General features: G+C 41.1%; 2 protein-coding genes across 2 annotated transcripts in view; both read right to left on the bottom strand.

Moving 5' to 3' along the window:
• Positions 1–169: 169 nt before the first annotated feature.
• Positions 170–13983, bottom strand: phf12a (PHD finger protein 12a). The gene is made up of 15 exons (XM_026943742.3): positions 12704–13983; positions 11882–12063; positions 7432–7504; positions 6599–7004; positions 5350–5470; positions 4846–4978; positions 4217–4381; positions 3967–4110; positions 3208–3772; positions 3020–3124; positions 2756–2908; positions 1968–2066; positions 1803–1885; positions 1543–1681; positions 170–1407 (listed from the first exon to the last, which is right to left on the bottom strand). The coding sequence occupies exons 1-15, from the start codon at positions 12767–12769 to the stop codon at positions 1037–1039; spliced, it is 2805 nt and encodes a 934-aa protein (XP_026799543.3). The 5' UTR covers positions 12770–13983; the 3' UTR covers positions 170–1036.
• Positions 13984–19032: 5049 nt separating this feature from the next.
• Positions 19033–23671, bottom strand: part of sez6a (seizure related 6 homolog a) — a 122575-nt gene continuing 117936 nt past the window's right edge. Inside the window, exons 16-19 of the mRNA XM_034312480.2 lie at positions 23562–23597; positions 22051–22159; positions 19683–21968; positions 19033–19524 (exon numbers count right to left, since the gene is read on the bottom strand). Coding sequence (XP_034168371.2) covers positions 21806–21968; positions 22051–22159; positions 23562–23597 — 308 coding nt within the window. The 3' untranslated portion in view covers positions 19033–19524; positions 19683–21805. The remainder of the gene's footprint in view (positions 19525–19682; positions 21969–22050; positions 22160–23561; positions 23598–23671) is intronic.

The following is a 23671-nucleotide window of genomic DNA, read 5'->3' as shown; positions in this document are numbered from 1 at the left end:
TGTAATTTAAAAATAGCCCAGTTTGGCAAGAAAACGCTGATACCCAGTGAACTAATATTTGATGTACAGTATAATACAATGTGATATTTAGTATAAAAATGACTTTTATATCCCAACCAAATATATATCAGGTTATCTAGCTATGAAAAGAACAAACCACGAGCCAAGGTGTTTCTAAAGCATGTTATTTAAAATCTTTAGATATTTACATTGTTTAACAGACTGGTCAAAATTGTAAGAACAGAGTACGTGAAACTGTTCTGATGAAATCTCTTTGAAACAGACATATACATAATGACTACAGTATCGAAGAAAAAAAAAGGACTTAACACTTTGATAGCTACAGAACATCAACCAAATGAAGCACTGTACAAATATAAAAAAAAAGCCAGAATAGTTCTATGTACACAGAACCCACTGCTTCCCTCATCATGATCTGTATACAATGGATTCCTTTCATTTCGGTGTTGGTGTGTGTGGATGCCCCACTGTTCACACGGATTACAAGGATACGGATACATAGACATATATACAACGTGTAAGCGTATTCGCATGTGTGTGAGCACACATCTGAATCGCAAAGAGGCTACGGTGAAGGTAGCGAAAAAGGAACACCAGAACGTTACTATACTTGCAAATACAGAACATTTAAATAAAAATGAGTAAATAAAAGGTTCTTTCTTATGGAAAAAAAAAAGTGTTTATATAAAAACTATTGTTACTGGCACAAAATAGAACGTGCTCTGATTTCTTTACAAGTGGAAACTTCTCGCTTGATCGTTGGTTCGTGCCATTTCAAGAACGCGATCCCTTTTAAAAACATGACGTTTGCATTTACACATACACAAAAGTTCCTTATGTGCAACTCTCCCACAAAATCGGAGCTTCTGAAAGAGACGGGGGGAGAAAAAGAGAGACTTCACCTCATGCAAACGTATGAACAATTAAATAATTATGAAAGAGAGCGTGTAGTTTTGTACAAGTCCAAGCTCCGAGGCTGGTTAAGAGGCGCAGGTGGCACCTGAGGTGGGCGGGGCTAAGGAACAGGGTTGTGGTGCAGCACTGGCACTTGGTGGATCTGGGCAGTGGGTTTAGTCAGCAGCTCCCCCTGCTGGATGGGGCTGCACACGATGCTGCTCGCCCCTTCTTCTTCTTCTTTCGGCTGCTTGCTAGCGAATTCAGTGATGCTGAAGACGAACTGCAGGCAGCCGAGCTTGACGTGGCTGCCGTGGTGGAGGAGCGCTGTGCCCTCCCACCCTGCACCGCTGCCCCCTATGAGACTGGAGCCGCTCGCTTTGCAGCCGCACGGCCGGAGGTGCGAGTCCACAGCTTGGCTGCTCATCACTCCGCTAACATTGCCATGGTCCTCATCCTTCTCCTCTTCCTGCTTCCTCTTTTTACAGCGACCTGGATGGGAAAACCAAGCAAAGCAGTAATGTAATGAAGGCCTCAACCTAAAATGGAAAGTTCACAACTGAGGAAAACACTGCTTTATCTGATAGATTTCATAATCCTGATTGATAATGAGCAATGAGGACTTACGGATGATGCTCTGCACTTTGGACACCAGGCCACTGGATGGACTTGGCCCTGTTTTCTCTGAGAAGTCACAGGAGTACAGCACGTTGTCCACCGTTGTCCCATGCTCACTGTAGTTCAGCAACTCGTACTGCTTTGTATTCTAAAAAGTACAGAATTGCATATCTTAGGGGAAAAAAAAAAAAAACACTATACTGCCTATCGGCACCTTATTGGTCATAACTAGAACAAAAGAATGTGAAAGTGAAGCATTTGGGTGTTACCTCATCATAAAATATGCAGGCGTGTTTTCCCGATACGTAATTGCAGTGGCCGTAATTCATAAGGCACACGTCCATGTCAGCACCTAAGATGATGATGACGACAAAAATGGTCTGGTTGTGCTGTACACATCTTAACCATTAGTGTGTGGTAGGAGTGAGACTCACCAGTTCCAATGTAAAGGCTTCTGTAGCACATGCTGACTGCTGCTCCCTTCCCAGATAGAGGATAAAATGTCGCTCGGGCCTGTACATCCTTATTTTGCGCTGAGAGAAGAGAGATGCAGTGAGTGCCTAATTCATGAATACCTTATTACATCAGACTTCCAGGATTCTTGCACATTTTTCATTTCAAAATAACCCAGGTGTCAGTGATTCTTGCTGGAATTACTTCAGAATTAATGTATACAATATTACATTACGTTACAATTCTGACAGGCCAGCCAATACTTTGTGTCAAATTAATAATTTCTTTGGTAAGTAAGTGTGTAATAAGAAGCAAGTCTGGGTCCGCAGTGGTCTGATGAGAAACACAGGCTGTGTGATGGATAGATCGTCCTCTAAGAATGCACCACATTCCATTTAGAGGTATCGTGTCTGTTAGCATTATTAGCACGAGTAAATGTCTGCCTGCATGGTTTGATTGTTTAACATAACTACCTTAGGAATGAGACACATTGTGTTTGAATACTGTAAACAAACATTTTCCACACTGTAATTTATTTTTTTCCAGTCTGGAATTTGATTTAGTTCCAAGACATGCCCAAATACTTCACCCAAAATGCTAATGCCTTTGCTGATAGTTGCATATAGAAGTTAACTGGTCTACTCTTAGCATCGAAACTGAGATCTTTGGATGAACTCTGTCTTTATGATGGAAACGAGGTGACGAAGCACATAAAACCTATTTGAGGGAGAACACTGGAGTTGGAAAATTAAAACAGATGACATGGTACCTTCAGTGTGCCGGCTTCGCTGTGTGAAGGAGGGGATAGTAGGTAACTTTGCATCGCTCTGCACAGGAAGTGCTTTTGGTTCGAAGAGCTGCTGGATCCGCTGCCACGCCAGGAGTTTGATGAACCGCTCATCTAACGTGTTCAGCTCTATGTCTGTTAAAAATAAAAACAAACAAACAAACAAAAAAAACACAGTTCACTTAAAGCGTATTGAAACATAAGCTGCCATTTTAGGTTCGAGCTGCTACTTGGCACCTCACTCACCTCCAGTTCCCTTCATCATGCTCCTTAAGCAGCTAGACAAGTCTCCCAGATTTAACAGGTCGGACCCATTGCCTTGTGCCACGGCATCCTCGCTGCATTTCCCATCTGCGGAAAATAGGAGAGGTTAATAGAAAGGTTAACAGTTTCTCCACAGAAATCAGTTTCATGAATGGAGTTCTGGGACTCACCAGAGGAGGGCGCTGAAGACACCTGGCAGCTTGCACTGGTATCTGGCACATGAGAGGATGGCAACCTTGGGGAAGCCCTTTGAGCGTGAGGGGGGCTGGGCTCCGATTTAACACAAGCAGAAGGAAGGGATTCTGTAGCAGCACAGGACTTTAAGTCTTCAGTCTTTATGAGAGCAGGGCCGGCATGATTAGGTAGGGCCAGGACAGAGGGAGTGTGTGAACGGGGTGCATCCGAGTCCTCAGGGGCAGTGGAACACGCCTGCCCGAGTTTGCCGTTGGTGTGGGCCGGCCGTTCTACAGGACCGTTGCTGGTGCCGCAGTTCTGACAGGGTTTTTCAGCGCAGGAGCTGCACACTCTGTGCTCCTCTGAGTTAAGGCTGAGGGATTCTGGCGTTTTCCCCGAGGCTGTCGTGTCCATGCTGTGGGAAGAATGCAAATTCAGGGAGTCGGGGTCCTTAAGGTCCGTCTTTTCCGCCTGCGAAGAGTCGCATGGCGAGGATGACGTCTGCTTGGCAGACAAATGGCGCATGATGCTACACTGGAGCGAGATCACGTCCCTGAGCCACTGCAAAGAAAAGACAGGGTCAAAAGTGAACCCAGACAACCAAAACAATCTTTTATTGCATGTTTGGACTCATTTTTGGCTGAATCCCACTGGGCTAACTGTATTCGCCAAAGGTCATTTATAAGAATTTCCAACAAGCCCTTAGGACATTTCTCTGTATTATAACAAGATGATTTTTTTTTAGAAATCACTACCTGTTGTTGCTCTTCATTGCTGCTTAAGTGGTTGGATGGCGAGGCTTCAGAAGCACCTGAGCAGATGAGCTCACCGTCCCGGATTCCAGCGGGCAGCATCATCGCAGGTGGGTTCTGGTACTGTGACTTGATAGCATCTGGGACCTTCAGGAAAAGCCGAGTCTGCTGTTAGTTACGACGGACACTGAACCCGGTTAATACGATTAAAACTGTTGTGCTGTATGTTCAGATATACTGATTGAGGACCGACCTTCACCGTTCTCTTGGCGTGACTATGAGGTGCTCTTCGCGTAGGAGGGTGCTGACGGTGTATTCGCTGCAGGAAGTCCACTTTCACGGCATGCTGGGATATGCGGTCCTGAAACCGGTCAAACAGCTGGCAGCGGTTGCTAAGAGTCAGGTTGCGCTGGTTCAGCTGAAATTAAGCAGATCAGAGATTAACTAGATGTCTTTTGATTTGGAAAAGACAGATTAAGCACAGCTAGACCAGAGCTGTAGAATTAATCATATTTTAATTCAAGCTTCCTCAGTTAAACACAATTTACTGAGATACTGTAAGCTTGGCTAAAGTTCATCCTTGGCTGAAGTTAAAGTAATTGGTGCATACTGAGTGGATTCATACTTGCTGGGGACTGTGGGGATTATTTTTAAAAATAATTATCATTTAGATACACAACACATCAAAGTGTTGATATGTTGATTCAAATCTGTATGCACCTAAAGAAACTTCTACAACATTTAGTGTAAAAACACATATTTTGTTCCTATATTGGCTAAATATTTGCCATACCAGGGATTTTGATTTTAAGCAAATGGAATTCAGTAGTGCTAGTGTTTTTGCTATTACTGTGCAGCTGTTTTAGAGCGAAGTAAACTTACCACCAAGTGCTCAATATGATTGGGACACATCCATCTGCCCGTGGGCATGGCTGTGAGCGGAGGGTCCAGGCAGTCCATGTGGAACAAGAGGGGGCAATAATCGCACTGGATCAACGGAGCCAGCCTACAGCTCCTGCAATGCAAGATCATCTCAGCCAATCTGCTATTTGTTTTTAATAAAACTTTGTGGTTCGTGGTAAGGCTCAGCTTTAAAGTGCAGCAGGTAAAAACAACTCTGCTTCAGTTTCAAAGGGCATCTGACTCAAACGTCCCAGGAGAGAGAAAGTCATCTAATTGGGTTTAAGCAGGCACAGAGTCTAGAGTGTGCGTTTTCTCCCTCCTTTTGGGTGTTGTACAGATTTCCGTGCAATTATTGTTATACTCGCCACAAAGCAGTTTGGGGCAATTTAATGCTTTCTGCTGAGTCCTGTAGAAAGTAGCTTAGAAGTACCACAGTGATGCGCTAAAACGCAGAAATCAAGACCATTTCTTTCCCAAAGTTACCTGCTGCAGGTGTAGCACACTTTGACGGGCAGTGGGACGAGCCCATAGTGGTCCAGCTCGTGTTGCGGCCGCTTCACGTTTTTCCCTGTCGTTTCCTCTTTCCTCCTCTTTTTACTGGTTCCTGAAAGAATGGTGAAAAATGACACTGTGTTTAAAGGAGGACACTGCATAGCTAATATCATGGCACAACAATAAGACACATTCAGAAATACACAAGGTGCAAGGAGTGTGCCAAGTGTAAGTATGCCATAGACATGCTGTTCTGTTTACTGAGATTATAAACCATCGTGAACAGCAGCATATAAGAGTGTAAATAATGTCGTGTTAATTCATCACCCCAGTTGTGTGTAATGGTGTATTTTACTTTTTTTAACAGCGACGTACAAGTACAATTCAAGTTATCAGTATCAGACTTCACAGCACATTTTTTTTTGTCTGAGCCATTTTATAACATAACGTAAACTGAATAAAACAGACTCGAATGGGAAACATTAGCCCGAAAGTCTATGATACGGCTATATCAATTTACAAACCAAGAACCAGTTTGCATTGAGACAGAGAGAGGGAGAGAGAGAAAGGGAGAGAGAGCTGGATAATGGAATTAAAGACCAACATGTACATTTTGTCATTGTATCGTTACATATAATGTTATGGAATGTCCATGAAACCATTTGTTCCTGTTATCACTTACGTTATAGCAGCTATAAACAGTGTCCTCACCATCCTCTCTTCCCCCTCCCTTTAAGTTAACAAGACAAACCACAGCACTGGAAAGTGCAAAGTCCTATGGAGGAAAATTATTGCGTATCGAAATGTGCATCATATTCTCTGAAAGCGAGAGATTCACATCCCTATATCCGACGACGCAAATATAACGCCAGACTGCAGGACTTCGCATTAAAGCACGCTGCCATGTTAAAGCGTGCTGTGATGTTTTACGTAACAGGAAAACTGGAGAATGCACCATTTCCCAATGCTGCTGAGTAGCTTTGAACCACTGTTTTGCATTTTAAGTGCATTATAAGCAGAAACAAAGTACGAGCAGAAAAGGTAATCCTCAGAACAAGACCTTTTAAACAACTTTTTCTATGCCTAAGGAGAAAAAAGTCAGTGCTCTGCATCAGCCTACTTGTGATGGTGTTTTGTTTGAAATCTCTGCTTCATTCTCTCTTACGTATTGATGAGTCTATTATAAATGATGGATCTCTGCTTTCTATAATAAATTGCACAGGAGCCCCATGTGCCCTACCTGGAAGTGCGGTAGTGCAGGTGAGGTCGTTGGGTAGCTGGAACTGCGTGGGGTTCCTCTGCATGGCGGCGGCAATCAGCAAGTCAAAGGGCCTCTTGAGCGTAGATGGCCCGCTCTCAGGCTCTGAGCCCTGCGCCTCGTCCTCCACGTCCAACAGGTCCTCCTCCACGTCGTTGTGCTCCGAGGGCGTGGGCGTGTCTGTGGAGGAGGCGTTGGAGGTGGGTGTGGCCGGACGGCTGCTCGGTCTCCTCTCCAGGAGTCGCACCTGAGCCACGGCGGCCCGCAGGCCCGTGCCAGCAGCGGTGGGATCCAGACGGAGGGTGCCCAGGTCCAGCTCGGCGGCAGGGGACGGAGTCTGCTTGGCCTGCATGAGGCCGTTGATTTGCTCTTTCTTCTGCTCTCGCTTCTGCAAAGATGTATAGCAAAGTTAGTGCTGGTGGTCTGCACGTGACCTAGTTTCGTTAACGTGTCAAAATTTTAAATATTTTTATATTCTATAAAGTAGCGACACTGCAAATGATAAATCCGATTTACATTACAGAGAGTATGTTCTGCCTATTTTGACCTGACACTAACAAACAAATAAAAGTGTTAGATGTTTGGTTCCTGTACCATTTCCATCTTGTGATTCTCTCAATCTTTGACACTCTCAAGGATTTGTGGGTCTTTCCTATAAATTTTTATACTGCTAATAATTGAAACACAGATATTTTGTATATATTAAATGATAGCTTATATTTGTACTGGTAGAAACGATAGTCTTTGTCAACGAGACACTTAAGTATTGAACTGAACACGAAGGTTAAGCTGAAAATCCCCGACTTGAGCCTCACCTTCTTACGAACTGTGCAGCGATGGCACATCCAGTCTCCAGGGGGGAGCATTTCCCTGCTCAGTGGCGGGTTACTGCGGGAAAGATTTAACACAGCAATTAAAGACAGTGCACTTATTTAGGGTTAAAACACACACAAAGTAACTGGTCGGTAAATAGGGTAACAATAACAGTAGGTCATTTGACATTTAAAAAAAAAATGTGCAGAAAATAATTAGTGAATAAATCAAGCCTGTATTGGGCACGGTGAATATCGTGATGCATTGTATAAGCAATTCCAAAGAGTCAACACAAAACTATCAACCAGGCCAAACAAAACCTTTTTAGGCATATACCGTCACTTGATACGAAAAAACAAGCTCATGATAGCATTAACCCAACAGCCCTGCCATACTAAAACTGCCTAGTTTACGTTGGCTCGGGTTTAGATGCAGTCAGAGCGCGCACAGAGCGTTTTTGCGGAGCGCGTGTTTAGACAAAACGATCTCTCACTTCCCCATCCTTCCAAGGATATATCAATACTCAGCTTTGTGTGCGCAGGAAGACCAGGTTGCTCTCCAAGAAAGGGGCCCTCTGTTTTCTAATCCTCAGGCCGTCTCTGGAATGCCAACAGCACAGGTTTCCAATACTCATCTAACAGGGAAAGCTTCTTTTTGTGTGTGTGTGTGTGTGTGTGTGTGTGTGTGTGTGTGTGTGTGTGTGTGTGTGTGTGTGTGTGTGTGTGTGTGTGTGTGTGGTACAGGACATTGGATATAGTGATGAACGGGTCATCAGTAAGATATATCCTGACCATCTCTGGATATCAACTCAACGGGACAAGGTGCCAAGATCAAGTTACTCTTCAGAGATGTTTGATCTCTTTTCTTTTACAGTCTACTTGCAAGCACCATCTTTAACATGCAGGGCACATTGAAACCAAATCACCTCCAAAACAAAAGCCGTGCATCACTCTCGGCTCAGCTCGTTCTAATACAAATCAGCAGGAAGCCTCCTCTGAAGGTCAGCTCCATCTACACTGGATATGTGAATGTGGGACGGCTAAGAGCCGAACTTGATGACAGCGAGGTGAAGCCGTAGGCGGTTTGTAGCCAGCGTGGGCACCGAGCCAAGCGTGCACAATGCATGCTGCATAGATTCAATATTGACCGTCTCCGAAAACCACACAATTTCATTTAGCTTGCTTAAAAGCGAGCGAGAAAATGCATCAAGGTCATGAATTTGATTCCAATTCACCCTGGAATGCTTTTTGCAAGCGATTCGTCATTAACGTAACTGAGCCGAACTACGCATGCAGCTGTAACAGATCTAAAGTCTGTTTAGTGCTCTTTGGAGAGCATCTGGCTGCATTTCCAATAAGGTAGTCATGGCGGAAAAACCACAAATCCAAAAAAAGGCTTTTTCTCTTGGTCCTCCCGGTCTGGTAATGCTATAATACACGCTAAAGCCAGAACATTCGGCTGCTCGGCGTGCAGAGTGCATGGTTAATGATTATTTATGGAGTGCAGCTAGACAAGGCATGAGCTCATGGATATATAGACAAATTCACTCCATTACTGAACAAGAGCCTTTTTTTTTTTTTTTTTTTTTAAAGTATAAACAAGTCGCTTGTCTCACTGTTGGACACCGACAGTCCTAACAGAGCAATGTCAACCACCATTATGATCTTATCTGTGCTACAAACCAGCAGGGGGAAAGGTCTTGTGCTTTCTTTACATCTTGCTCAACATCTGTAGTACCCTTGGTAGCCAATAACCACATAATAACCCTTCTCCACAACCTGGCCTTCAGTACAAACAAACCAGCCTCGCTCTGCTCTCTTTTGTCTTTGTCCGTCGGCGGCATTGTTAAACAGTTTATATCCGGAGAGAAATCATTTCCAATCAAACGTGGTGACCATATGACTGCCCATGGTGAAAGTCAGCTTTGAATGAATACTTTGTGCACGCCTTACCAAAGAGTGCGCAGGGACGGAAATAAAAAGGCTGATGTACTGCTGAACACGGTTTAGATCAGGGCTCCACAGTTTAGGTTCTGCATGTCCAAATTTGAGCATATCGTATATTTATTCACATGCAGCTCGGAGATTCCCGTTTCCCACTTGCTAAGTTGTGATTCCAAATTCTTTGCATTCATTTGCACTATCATCAGCTATTTCCCGTTTGCTGCTCTGTAAACATTTACATAAAGGAACAAACTGTCAGAGATGTACTCTGTGGCCTAATCAGTGAGTATTAATGGTTAGAAATAATTTAAAAACAAAAGATTGTACAGACCTCTGAAACATCCCTCATGTTGAGGCAGTGATAACTCAGGGGTTAAGATGCTGGACTATATAACAGAAGGTCATTAGTTCAAATCCCAGCACCACCAAGCTGCCACTGTTGGGCCCTTGAGCAAGGCCCTTAACCCTCAACTGCTCAGTTGTGTAAATGAGAAATATAAGTCGCTCTGGAAAAAGGGCGTCTGCCAAATGCCGTAAATGTTGATTATAAGGGCAAAGAGCGCCATCAAGTCATAAACTATGGTATCAAATTTATTTCTTGGTTGTAAGGATGTTTACATGCAACTTGTAGAACTGCAGCTCAATTCGATGCCACATGAAGGCAGCGCTAGTTGGTGTGTCTGAGACTGTGCTAGACCACAAGACCCTACTCATGACCTATATACATGCTGTCACTCCCCTTTTCATCAAACTCCTTTCTGCTTGGCGGTAATACGCACGCACTAATGACAGTGAGTGTCATTTTAATTCCGTTAACAGGTGTAAGCACCACCACATGTGGAGCAGGATATCATCATCTTAACCTTACACAATAATGTTTCTGCACTGACAGTTCACTCTTTGTTACTGGCTGCTAAGTCAACTTTACTGATAATTACTTAAAGCCGTCAGTCTCTGAGCGACAAACTTTATTTCGATCCAAAAACTGAAGATTCACTAGTTTTCTTTTTCTTCGTTTGTTTGCAGAACCTTCTTCCCCCCATCTCTTGTTAATCAAATAACTTCGCCCAAAACTCAAGACTTAAGTTTAACGTCAAGCCATGACTTTTTACTCCGTTAAAGCAGCAGCACATTTGCAGTGGTAAACTGGATGCCTACACATTTTACTGCGGCATGTGCACTCTTAGCTGTACTCAGCAAGGATAGACGGCTCTCAAATGTCACATCAACAGTCATGAGCGCAGACAGAAAAAGAAGGCCATGACGGGTATGGCTTAGTTGCAAACATTTTTTTTTCTCCTACAAAGCACTTCTTAGATTTAAGTAACTTGGTTTGTTTTCACTGTGCAGCTACGAAACACATATACAGTTTATACAGCTGGATGCTGTGCAACATCAGGGACATGTTATGGTTACATACACATTCTGTACTATGTCATAGTGTGCTGTGACAGAGAACAGCAGTACAGTACACTGTGGTTTTCTCTTTAACTGAACAAACGAACTGGAGTGATGATATTCACACTAAAGCATGCTGATACACTGAGGCACAGGTTCCTGCACATGTCTGTGTTTTTCCTGCTCCTTCAACTCATGAAGGGCTGTTAATCAACTGAACTAGTCTGAATCGAACTCTGGTGCTTCTCCTTTTGGCGCGGTTCATTCAGGCAGATGAGAACACAGCAATGGGTTTTGGCCGCGGACCAAAATAAGCGGTCTGAGAACGTCTGAGCAAGGTGGTCTCCATCCGCTTCCAAGTAAAATCTAGTGCGATTTATCTGCAGTCAGAGAGCGATTCGACTCCGAATCAACCCGACTGCATGAAGCACCGAATCAACCTTATAGTTTTATAGATTACAAGCTGCTAGACTGAACCAAATCCACACAAGCAAATGAATATCATCATTAATTAATTAATTTATATATATGACGCAAAACTGAGTGAACACACAGGAATATGGTTTGTTCTGGATATCTGGACAGATTAAAAAGCAAACAAACAAACAAAAAAAACACTCAATGTGATATACAAAAGCAGTTATTTATATAATTATACGATCATTTATTTAGCGCCGGCTCTGTTCTTCGTGCTCGGGGGATTTGTGATCGCACTTGGCAAAGGTTTGTTTACATTTTCCATCACTGTATTTCTGGAAGAGTTTTACGAGCACATTTCACTACACATTCCTCAGCCAAGGGAGCTTTTTTTTTTTTTTTTTGGTTTTGTTTAAGTATGTGGACTGAGCCTATAAACCAAAGCAAGTAGCAAATGAATCATGAGTATCAATATGCACTCTGATGTGGACTTTGCAAATGGACTAGTAGGTGTGAAAGAGTGATAAGACAATCACAGGACCAGGGCTGGGAACCTGTATTAGCTCATAATGTGTGTCATTTTCTCTAACTGTGTCAGTACAGGTTTTTCTTTTTTTTTTTTTAAACTTCTGGCAGCCATTTTAGTAGTTTTTTGTACAGCACCGGAAGCTGAGCGCTATGTGGGGAGATGTACCAGCACTGCAGGTGGAAGGCGGCGGGACAGTGGTCGCAGCACAGCAGGTCGCCTCCTTCTCGGCAGCTGTCGCAGGTGTCGTGGTTGGTCGCGCGTCCTGCTCTCCTGCTGCTCCTCTCCAACTTCCGGCTCCGTTTCTCACCTTCTTCCGACTTCGGCGGCGCGAGCAGCGTCTGGATTTGCTATACAGATACAGCGCACAAGCAAACGACCATCATCATTAACTTATCCATTTATTTATATATTTATTTGTTTTAAAAAAAAAAAAAAAAGCCTTCGTGGGGGTGTAAGGATAGAATTTCCGACCTGGCGCCTTTACTTTTCTTTCCGTTATATGTAAACTTGTCATTTATTTATTTATTTTTTTAAAGTGAAGCACTAATGAGATATTTAACAAATATACCGGTATGCTAACTAGCTAACACGCCTCTCTCTCTCTCACATTATATATATATATATATAGAGGCACATATAATGGCGTCCACCTCCTTGGCTAGAGTCGGGACGTGTCAGCCATTGTTGGGCCTGAAAACCCCTCGCCTAGCATGAGCTCCATAACATTCCTCACATTTCCTTAAGCCCTCTTTAGGAGTGCAAAGCTCGCATTTAACTTGTGTCAGAAATCCAGCCCTGTATCTGCTACCCCTATCCAGAGATGCCATTTGCATGAGCAAGGTTAGCCGGCTAGAAGAGAAGCTGCTGTGGTTTCTAGCTCCACTGGCTAACGAAAAGAAATAGCATCTGCACCCGGTAAAGCTCGGCTCCCACGCCACACTGTGCACATCACCCAAATGCAGTGTGAAGCTGTGCTGAGCTGCTCACCTCCATAAGGCCGCCGGAGGTGTCCAGATCGTACACTATAGTCGGGGTCTCCATTTTATCCCACATTCACCCAGTTGAGCTTTAGCAGTCAGATCGGCTAAGGCTAAGCTACTCCAGCTAGCCGATTATAAGGATCCTGTAAAGAGAGGGTTTAAAGTCCTGTAACCTTTGCAAACAAATAACGTCTGGGATCTTTATATATCCAAAAACGAGCCTCCTTTCAGAGAAACACACGCGGCGTGTAAACAATCCTCTGCGGGTTGAGTTTAAAATATTCCTCTATTCGTTCCAATGCCAATGTTATGCTAGCTGATTATTTAGCCATCTTAAATAGCAGCGGGGCTAACAGTCCTCTAACGCCCCAATCAGACAAAACAACCGCTGGTTTCCAGAATACAGTAACTTCCAAGTAAACAGATGTATTTGCCCTGCAACAGCTACAAAAACAGCTGTCTGGGTGTCAGGCGGCAGAAGCCAGTTTGTATAAATAAATCCGCCAGCCGCAGTGTTTGGCCTAGCTGAGGCCTAGCCTGGGTATCGCCTGTTCCTCCTGCTCCGATCGTAGCGAGCACAGATGCGGGATAAAGACGCCAAATCGCCCCCGTCCATGATGCGACAAACAAAACATCAGCTCCGGGACAAAAAACAAAGCTTTAGCTGCACACCAGAGCTTTAAAAACGCCCGTTTACTCCATGAAAGCGTCCCGGATAACGGCGGAGATCATTGTTGTCATGAATAAACGCTGTTGCATCCAAACTCGACAACACTGATGCTCGCGCGTTATTTTTTCCCCACCCGTATTCCGACTAAACCGCCGCCTTCCTTCGCGTTGATTGGCTACTACGATCAGGTCGTCTGCGCTCTGATTGGCTAAACCTTCATTCTTGCATTCAGTCAACCAATCGGTCAGTGCAAACCACCAGCCAATCCTGTAACAGGAGGCGGGACCTGTTTAAATGCGGGTGGAATAAAAATAATGCCTGCTCGCCACATCCTCTGCACAGAGTTGGCGCAAATTGGCGTAGGACGGCTTGTGCGCATGCGCGGAGCGACTTCTGGGCATGCGCCATGCTTTCCTTCTCGGAGCCATCTTTGAGAAGGCTCGGTGGTGGCATATTTTTTTGTTTTCATCTTCGTTTCACTCCTGACTGTAAATCTATAACTATTACCGCTGTTCTGAGGATTATTAGCTTTACTCGGAAGTTTGTTTATCGCGTTGTGAATTTCATATTTCTAGACTTGGTGCGGTTTTACGACGCCGTTGTGCCTTTGTGCTCCTGCTCCGTTATACCGTAATATTTTCCTGCTCTCTGATTGGTTGATTCAGCCGCAAGCATGAACCAATGAGGACCGTGGAACAAATTCAATCATAGTTTACTGTCGTTACCCAAGAGAGAGCCCCACGTGTTTCCACTTGAGGAGGACGGGTGGAAAGCTGGAGCTGAAAGAAACAGTATATATTATTTATAAAAATGTGGATAATAGACTTTGGTATAGTTTTATATGTTGTATAGTTATAAATGTAAAAATCATACGCAGTTCAGCATAAAAATAGTTAAGTCTCAGTATATACTCATTGGACACGTTATTTATCTGTCATGTATGTATGTGTGTGTATACACACACACACACACACACACACACACACACGTATACATACATGTATGATGTATGTATGTGTGTGTGTGTGTATACCTGCTCATTCATGCAAATGTGACGTCTTTAAAGATCAGTAAAGATCAGTAATATATCCTTCATCAGTATTCTGTTTTCATGATTCTCTAATGCATTTCATCACATACAGTGCAACTCTGAATGATGTGCATTTAATAAATCTTAACAGCTTCTAAGTTATTGGGTACAGCACAATGATTCAGAGCAGAAAGTGAAGACGTGTGTTTGACTGAGGAAGCATGAGGGTCAGACTACACTACACTGCACTGCAGCTCGTTATAATGACGTGTGTAGTGTAGTGTATTGTGGAAATGAATATCAGGATAAATAGTCAGGAATGTTTGACTTGCACTGTTAATGAATGTTAAGCTCTGATGGACGCTTACTGCACACGAGAAAGCAAGTATCTAGCACCTTGCTGCTTTTACAAGAGATTTTATACTGCTTAAACTGTTAGATTTGAGAATAATTTTGGCAATAGATATGCAAAGACCAACAACTTTATCCAGCTTTGATAAAAAAAAAAAAAAAAAAAAAAAAAAAAACTGGCAAAGAGCCAAAAGAGCTGGCTGTTATTCGTGAGCTGAGCTGACCGACTCTGACTTGTTGGGTCTTAAGCAGTCCTCAGACATTAAAAGAGCTCAAATGGATGTTTTTTTGCTGCACTTGAGCTGGCTCTGGAGTCTGGGAGAGAGCAACACAGATTCATCATAATGTTTCTAAATTAAAATAATTTAATAGTACAAGCAACAGCACTAAAATAATTTCCTTCTAGAGAGTCTTTTGGGATTCATTTTAGATTGTGTTTCTAGACATATGTGTACTGTAATATATGTTTTCACTCAGCCAGTCACTCAGTATTGAGCCAGTTATTAAGCGAAACATGTGAAACAGCATAACACAGCTATGACCAAGACCTGGTCCTAAATGACTGCATATTGGTGCATAAATTACATGAAAATAAAATCAGAACAGCATTGTACACTTTGAGTAACATTGTGCCTTTGGCTTCATAGTTTTGTCTTAATAATGAAAATTATTGTACGACATTCAATGCCTTAAACTCAAGATCATGTTTTTTCTGTAAATACAATAGGATTAAAAAAAAAAAAAAAAAACGCTGCGTGACTGACCGTCAGCTTGGAGGTTTTTCCTGCATCACTTCCTCCGTCAGAGGGATGGAGAAGAGGAGCAGACCCGGCTTTTTGCATCATTTTGCTGCACTCAAGCTTGCTTTGGTGTCTGGGAGAGAGCAAACTCTGATTCAACACAATTTTTCTAAATTCAAATAAAATAATAGTAAAAAGCTACACCACTAAAACAACTGGGACTAAATTTGCTGCTTTCCTTCTATGGAGTCTTTTGGGAGTCACTTTAGATCACATTTCCAATAAACTGTCAACCATAATGTACTGTGTATTGTTAATGCACAGAAGTGTTTTTGCTTCACGATCAGAAATATTGTGGGACACTAACCACTTAACCACCTTAAACAAACCAAAGACACAAGTTCACTGTGTTTCTGTAAACAGCAATAGGATTAAAAATGCTGTATGGACTTTTCTACCTTGTCCAGCTCAGCCTGGTCTGACACAGGGGCTGTGTTAGGCTCCGCCTCCTTTGGGGATGAGGGAGAAACAGACATAATGTTTTGTGTTACCTTTTTGTTATTCCATTTCAGTCTTGAATTACAATCTGTAGGGAATTCAAGTTAACATGCTTGAAACATGAAAACTTTAAAGTATGACAATAACCAGTTTTCATGTTATATCTGTATTACAGCAGTGCCTTATGCTTTCTTACCAGTTTGTGCAGCCTTTTTTGCAGAAGGAGCATGGCTTAATGTTGAGGAGGCTGGAAGGTGGGATAAAACACTAGGGGTGTGTGTGTGTGTGTGTGTGTGCGCACACAAGCGCATGGTGCCCTGTGATGAACTGTCCCATTCCGGGTGTATTCCCACCTCTTGCCCAGTGTTCCCTGAATAGATCAGATCCACCTGACCAGGATAAAGTTACGGTTACTTAAAATCAGTGAGTGAGAAACCGTACCTTACATGAAACCATCAAAAGGCTTAGGTCCTGTGGAGAAAACAAAAAAGATGTGTGGCCACTGGATACTGCTGCATCTGCTGAAAAAGTGCAAAGTGCAATTTTCTTGTAATTGTGTGGAGTCAAAGTGGCTTCATCAAATTCCCAACAGACAGATGCCAATATCTAGACTTGCCAATATTTAGAACAGAAACAGAGTTATACTGACAGGATGAAGGTGGCATGTATGATCATCTCTGGAGGCAGGGGGTAGAAGTGGGGGTGGCAGGACATTTAGAGCAATACGAGGTATTGGAGGAATACGTCTGTGGCAAAAATGGAAGAAACAAACAGATTTAGGGTTTTGGGTCTAAAGATATTCTGCACTAAATTCAGACAAGAAAAGAGGTGATAACAGAGGTACGAAGTAATAGTACTGTGGTTGACAAATGATTCGATTCTTTGATGCTGTGCCAAACAACTCAGATGTTGATAACATTGCACTTCAGTCACTGGTGCACTTTGATTAAATGCATTAGAGAATCATGAATAGAGATTACTAATGAATTTTCAGCAAAAGGATATATTACTGCTCTTTAGATATGCGAATCAACTTGTATTCTTTTATCTAAAAGAATCAGCTCAAAGAGTCAACTTGTTCGTGAACCACACAGTGAGATGAAGCAGTAGTATCAGATGGTACACAAACAAGTTGACTCTTTGAATCGACTCTTTTAGATGAATGGTGAAGCAGACTCAAAGAGTCGACTCTTCCGTGAACCATACAGAGATGAAGCAGTGGTATTGGGTGGTTCACAAATAAGTTGACTCTTTAAGTCAAACGGCACGGCTGAGGGTGGCAAGCATCATATTTTAGACATTATATTCACAGTTTTTACAGTTTTTATTTTTCAATGTTTACTAATTCCTGTGACTTACGGAACAAGAGCATGTCAAAATTTTGGCTTCTACACAGAGAAGTAGATTTCATGTCCATGCTTCTCATGACACTATATGATAAAAATTTACACTAAATATAAAGTTATTTAACTCACAACATATTGCACATATGATTATCATTTTATTTTAGACAAACATGTCAGAAAACAGGATAAAATTACTCCTAAATACGGTACCTTACCTAGTTTTCTTAGCAACAAGCCTTCTTATGCAGTTAAACCCCCTATGAACTAGTTCATTAGCCAACTAATTAATATAAATACCTAATTAATTCTATAGATTAATCACATAAATATCTGAATGGACTCTCCACATCTTTTACTGGTAGGCTTGGTTATATATATATATATATATATATATATATATATATATATATATATATATATATATGGTTATAAATAAAGTCAAGTATGTAGCTAACGTTAACTAATTAGTCTGTATTAACTGCAATATCACTATTTAGGAAAATAAAACCCCAACTGACTGCATAACTGACATTATTAGGCTGTACAGCTGAACATATATATATATATATATATATATATATATATATATATATATATATATATATATATATATTTATATGTATATATATATATTTTTTTACAATTCTTTCTGAAAGTCAGTGGATATTTTTTTCTGAAACCTCAGTGTGAAAATGAAGCCCCTTCATAAGCAGCAAGCTCTGTTACATCCCCATATAGCCTAGAGCTAACTAGCTAGCAGTTATAACACAATGTTTATACATTTTGTACATTAACAGTCAGTGACTAGTTGGCTAGTTAGCATTTAGCTAGCCAAGGGAGGCCTACACTCCACAGACAGTCAAGAACAAGGAGCGAAATTACACTTACAGTGTAGATGGAAATTACATAAAAGTTCATTTTTCAATATTAAAACAGTAATCATGCTCTAAAGAAATGTATGTATGTGGGTCATTTAGAAAATTACTTATGCACATATGCCCGCCCATTTTTGAGACTGAAGGTATCACTTTCATAAAAGTATGAAAAAGTCATGCAATTCATGTAATGCATTAAAACTAATGCAATTAACTAATGCTTTTCTTGACAACTGTTGTAAAGAGTGGTTATCTGGTTACCATGGACTTCCTGTCAGCTCCAACCAGTCTGGCAATACTCACAGAACTGCTGTTAACGGGGTGCGACTCCCAGCCTGAATTTTTGTCTCAGTCTGCCCCTGGTGAAGTGTTTTTTTTTTTAACTCAGCAGTCACAATGGTGTGAAAAAACTCAGCAACACTGCTGTGCCTGATACTGATACGCTCGTACCAGCATCTCCCACTGTCATGTCAGTATCACTGCTGTGCTGAGAATGACAGTAATAAAACTGAAAATGAGATTTGTCCAGTGGTGGTTCAATCTTGGTGTCTTTCCACAGATAGATGGAATAGATCAGAGAAACAGTCAGTAATTGTACACCTAAGTGACCTACAGTATATAGTGTTATGGTCTGAGTGTATCTAACTTAGATAGAGTTAATAAACTGACAAATGAGTGCATAGTGATTTTTCTTTTAACCCAAATAATCCAAACCTCCTGAGAGATGTATCAGTAAGGAACACTTTTTTTTTTATTGCATGTCGAGTTTTTATTAAGACTTTTCTCAGACAATTCTCAGTCTTTTCCAAAGAGGACACCAACTGTCTTGGTTTTTGAATATTCACTTTATTTACAAAGTGTTTAGGAAAGAAAACCCCCATGCAGACATTCAACAGCGCCGATGTAGTAAATAGACCAAGTAATGGCATTATTAACACAGGCATATTAACATAAATAACACTGAGCACTCATTCATCCTGGAGTCTAAATCTTACGTGTCCCATCTTGCGGACACTGGAGACTTCTCAAAAGCACCCTGTTATTGTTCGTCATTGTCTTAATATGCACATATTCACAGCTCACTGAAAAAAAAGATGGGTCATTTTTGCTGAAGCGCTACAAAAATAACATTGTATTGTCCACCATCTTTCCAGCATCATCTGGAGAAAAATAGACTGTACAAGAGCTCAGCGGGAGGACGGAGCGGAGAAGGGTGAGGAGGAACAGGAAAAGGGGAAGAGCTTTCGGAGAGGAGAGAGGAGATGTGGAGAACGGTGCTGAACAGTCTCTAAACAGCCACCTCATATTGTCTGGTCTCCTGCAAACACACACGTTCATCAAGCACTTTTTGGAGCAACGGTTAGTGTTACTGCAGATAAGCGTGTACTAGTACTGAACAGGATACAAATCTGTGATATTTCTAAAACAATGGCACCAGGTGTCTTGCCAGAATGTTCTTCCATCAGGACGCCTCACCTTGTTGCTCTTCTGATGGTGCAGCCACAGTCACACACACACAGCCGTTAGTTATCATGGAAGGCCAGCCGGGGCTGATGGGAAGGGTGGTGTAGGAGCAGGATGCGCATACGGCCAATGAGAGGAGCATGTAGATGTAGAGAGTAAAAGACATCATGAGAACTCCTCAGCAGTTCTCATAGCTCATGAGACACAGCCATGAAGTTCAGAAGCTAACTTTTCTCCACAGTATATCTCTTCTTTTATGGTTTAAGTGTACTGGGTTATTAACTCCCACTTTCTCAGCATGACCTTAGATTCTGACTCATTTGTACATTGTTCTGGAAGTAAAAAAAATGACAGAGGTGGATAGAGGGCTTTCTGCTTTCTCTTTAACTGTTTTGTCTAATTAAATTCAAGAGTGAGAAAAAAGAGTGAGGGAACGACTGTTTATATCCAGTATAACGTAAGCGAAGTAACATAACTTGTTTTGCATACGTTACACAGCGTCAAACGTAACTATAAACGGATACAAAGTACAATATGTTGCTCATTAATAAATAAAAAAAATAATACAATTTTTGGTAAATTGCTGTGGTATAAGAGGAATAAAATACTTCGGGTCGCATCACACCACCCTGTAATTGATTTTCTACAAATTATTTTCTACAACAGCACACCCCACCACGTTGTAATCCTTCCGAACATGAGCATTATGAATCAGTTCTGCTTCTGCGTCATGTCTGAAACAGGGCTCACACTGTTTTAATATACAGATCACATCATTCCAATGATGAGAACCACCCGAAATGAATGGAAATGAAAGCAGTAATTGAAGCAATCTCATTCCCAGTGGTGTGAAATGGATACACAACAATGATAGTCAGGATGTAGGGAATGGAATGGATGTGGTTAAACAGTGAACACATACCTGTACACTATGCATAAGAGGATGAGTCAAATGAAACCCTTTTTTAAACCTAATCTTTTACTTGGCTTTTTTTATCGGAAATGTTACCATGTTTCTACATAATGTCATAATTTCGTTCAGGGCAAGTGCTCAGTGAGTGTCTGCATTCTTCTAGAAAAAACTTTGTTTCAATTCCAATTTATGTCACACTTTTAAGGTTTTTATTTGACTCATCGTACATCACACTTCATGGCGTATTTGCTTCTCAGCTCTGATCTTCACATTAATACAAGGTCTGATGATAAATCCTTACTGCAATGAGTCCAGCTGTCTTCATTACGCCACACAGGATCTGTCTGATCTTTTACACACCAATCAGTGCTCAGAGCCTTTTCGTACAGGTATGTATGTTCCATGTAACGGGCTCATTAAGGTTCCCAATGAGCACTTCAAACAAGAACTTGTGAATTTCACCAGAATAAATCTACCGTTTGGTCTAACGGTAATGCTTTCGATTAAGGTCCCTTAACTGACATTTTTCAGCACATTACGTAACACGAACAAACCATGAACTTCGTTAATACACCGTTAATACAAGTGACATTAACAGTACTAGTAAGTAACTAACACTTGTATGAGTGTTTTTTTAAATAATGAACCAAATAAGCCATTAATCAACACCAGTATTCATACAATCAATGAGTAAAATAAATTCTCTTATGAGAACAAGTTCAGAAGTTCTGATATCAGGAATTTATCAAAATTTAGCAACATGTTTGTAATTCAGTTTTACTCTTTTATCTGGCCATATATTTAGTCATGATCTGAATAAACATTTATCAATAAAAGTATATTTCAGTAACATTTAAACAAGTGTCAATTAGTACATGTTTATTTACTTATTAATGCAGAAGTTTGTGGTTTGTCCAGTAAATAATGATAGTTGAAAGACCTTAATGTACAGCGTTACATTAAGCTTTAGTTAGTTAGACGCCCTTGTTACGTCCTTGGATTTCTGCCACCAGATGATGGACACGTGTTTCGAAAGTGACGTGCATTTTAGATTTTCTTTCCAACTCCTGCATCTGTATCTCTAATTAACGCTGGAGCATGTTGCTTAATACCAGATTTCAGAAGCAGAAAGTCAGAGTCAGTGATGTCGGGTGAAAATGGAAGTGGTGCGAATGCTGCTGTCTGCTGGTGATGCGATGACGGGACAGATGAAGCTGAGCAGTCAGGACAGGACGACGGTGTTCTGGGAGTCCACGTCTCTCAGGTTCAGGGAGTCCATACTTACTCCGGTCTCGTAGACGGGGTTGTCGAATGCCGATTCCTCCGTCATGTTGTTGTAGGGAAGTGAGGAGGAGCTGGGGAGGCGCATGGTCTTTCCCTGGACTCTGTAAAAGACACATTGGTGTCTTTTAATGTTGATAATAAGGTTTGGACACCCCGTGTTGAAGACAAAGCATAGCTACTCACTTGGAGAAGTAAAAGAAAATGCCCAGGATGACCAGTAACACCACTGCAGCAGGAAGCATGACTGCGATGGCAGTGTCTGTGCCCTCAGTACCAAAATCAGTGCTGATTACTAAATGAAGAAAAACAAAAGATTTGAGCAGATGGTCAGAACTTCTGTTTAAAAAATGATTTGTTACTGCAGTGTGTTATCTCTTTCTTTAATTGAACATGAAGTCACAGTGTTTTGATGTTTTTCCTATGTATTTTCGGCTAACATTTTCTCAGAATGAAATGTCATAAATTAAAGAAGTGCATGTAAATGAGGGATTTATTGCAGGACCCCGTGTAAAGAAATGCAGTTTAAATTGGACATGTGGCGCTTGGAAGATGAAAAAAATATTGATTTATAAATGTAAAATTTTTAAATCCTTTGATGTATTCAATATATTCACATTTTTGTAAGATTTTTAACTCTAAAAACATATCATTTGAAATTATGGGTTATAGTTTTGAGAATTAAAAAATAAATCAGAACTCTAAGTACAAAAGTAGCTAGAACATTACCTAAATTGTTACTCAGGGCTTATAGTAAGCATCAGGACGTTACAAGAAACAAAAACAAAAAGTGCACAAAATCACTAAATTGATTTCAAGAAAGTATAGACAAAGTTAATTCATCACAGGACGATCTGACGTTAGATAGCTGCTACAGCTGGGTTTTCGAAGATGGTATTATGACAGGAAACCTCTGTGTAGAAAGTATTTTTCCTACAATTCTGAAAGCAACAAAGCACAATGCAGAGTAGAAAGATGCTCTGAAGATGTTAAAAATAAGTACACATTTCTGTTTAGATGCAGTGTTTGGTTTTATTTATACCTGTAGGTTTTCAGATGTAAATCAGATGTATGTTATTAACTGTTGTTTTTTTTTTAGTTTCCAACTAAACTCTGGATCAGGAATGTAAAAATATCACTTCTATTCAGAATAAATCATAATACAAAATAGATCATTTCTAATCCCAGCTAAGCATCGAGTGTTTAACATCACTGTAGAAAACTAGCTATTTGAGTAGAACTTTTTCTACTTCAAGTGTCTACTCTTCCCTGGGAATTCCAGGTGCTTCACCTAGCAAGTTTAAAACAAAGAAAAAAAAAACATTGGCCTAAATATAAAATTTAGTAAATACACCCCAGAGAAAACAAGAATGTTATTTAAGGTGATGATATAATTCAGATATACAGAATTCATATTGCTAGCTTTCAGGCTGCACTTTGATGCCCTGTAAAATTCTCTACCATTTGAGTACAGCCTATGGATATGTCTTTAATAAATGCTTTGTCCCAAATGTCCCATATTGACTTACTGACTAGACGTTGAATTGGCGTTAATAGCACTAGATTCAGTAATATAAGTTAAAATACTTGACATTGCAATTACAGACTTCTGAAGCTAGACGAACAGCCATCTGGCAAAACAGAACTGAAATCCTGAGTAATTAGTTTCAATCTCCAGACGTGAGAGATAACCTTACTGTCCAATCTGCGCTCATTACCATCTCTTGCAGAGGCTGTATAAAAAAAAAGGCAATTATGAGCATAATTGAAACACCTGAAGCAAAAAAAAACTGTAGGAAAACATAAA

Source organism: Pangasianodon hypophthalmus, chromosome 17, assembly GCF_027358585.1.
Source record: "Pangasianodon hypophthalmus isolate fPanHyp1 chromosome 17, fPanHyp1.pri, whole genome shotgun sequence".
Classification (NCBI taxonomy): domain Eukaryota; kingdom Metazoa; phylum Chordata; class Actinopteri; order Siluriformes; family Pangasiidae; genus Pangasianodon; species Pangasianodon hypophthalmus.
This window is presented reverse-complemented; position numbering and strand designations above follow the sequence as displayed.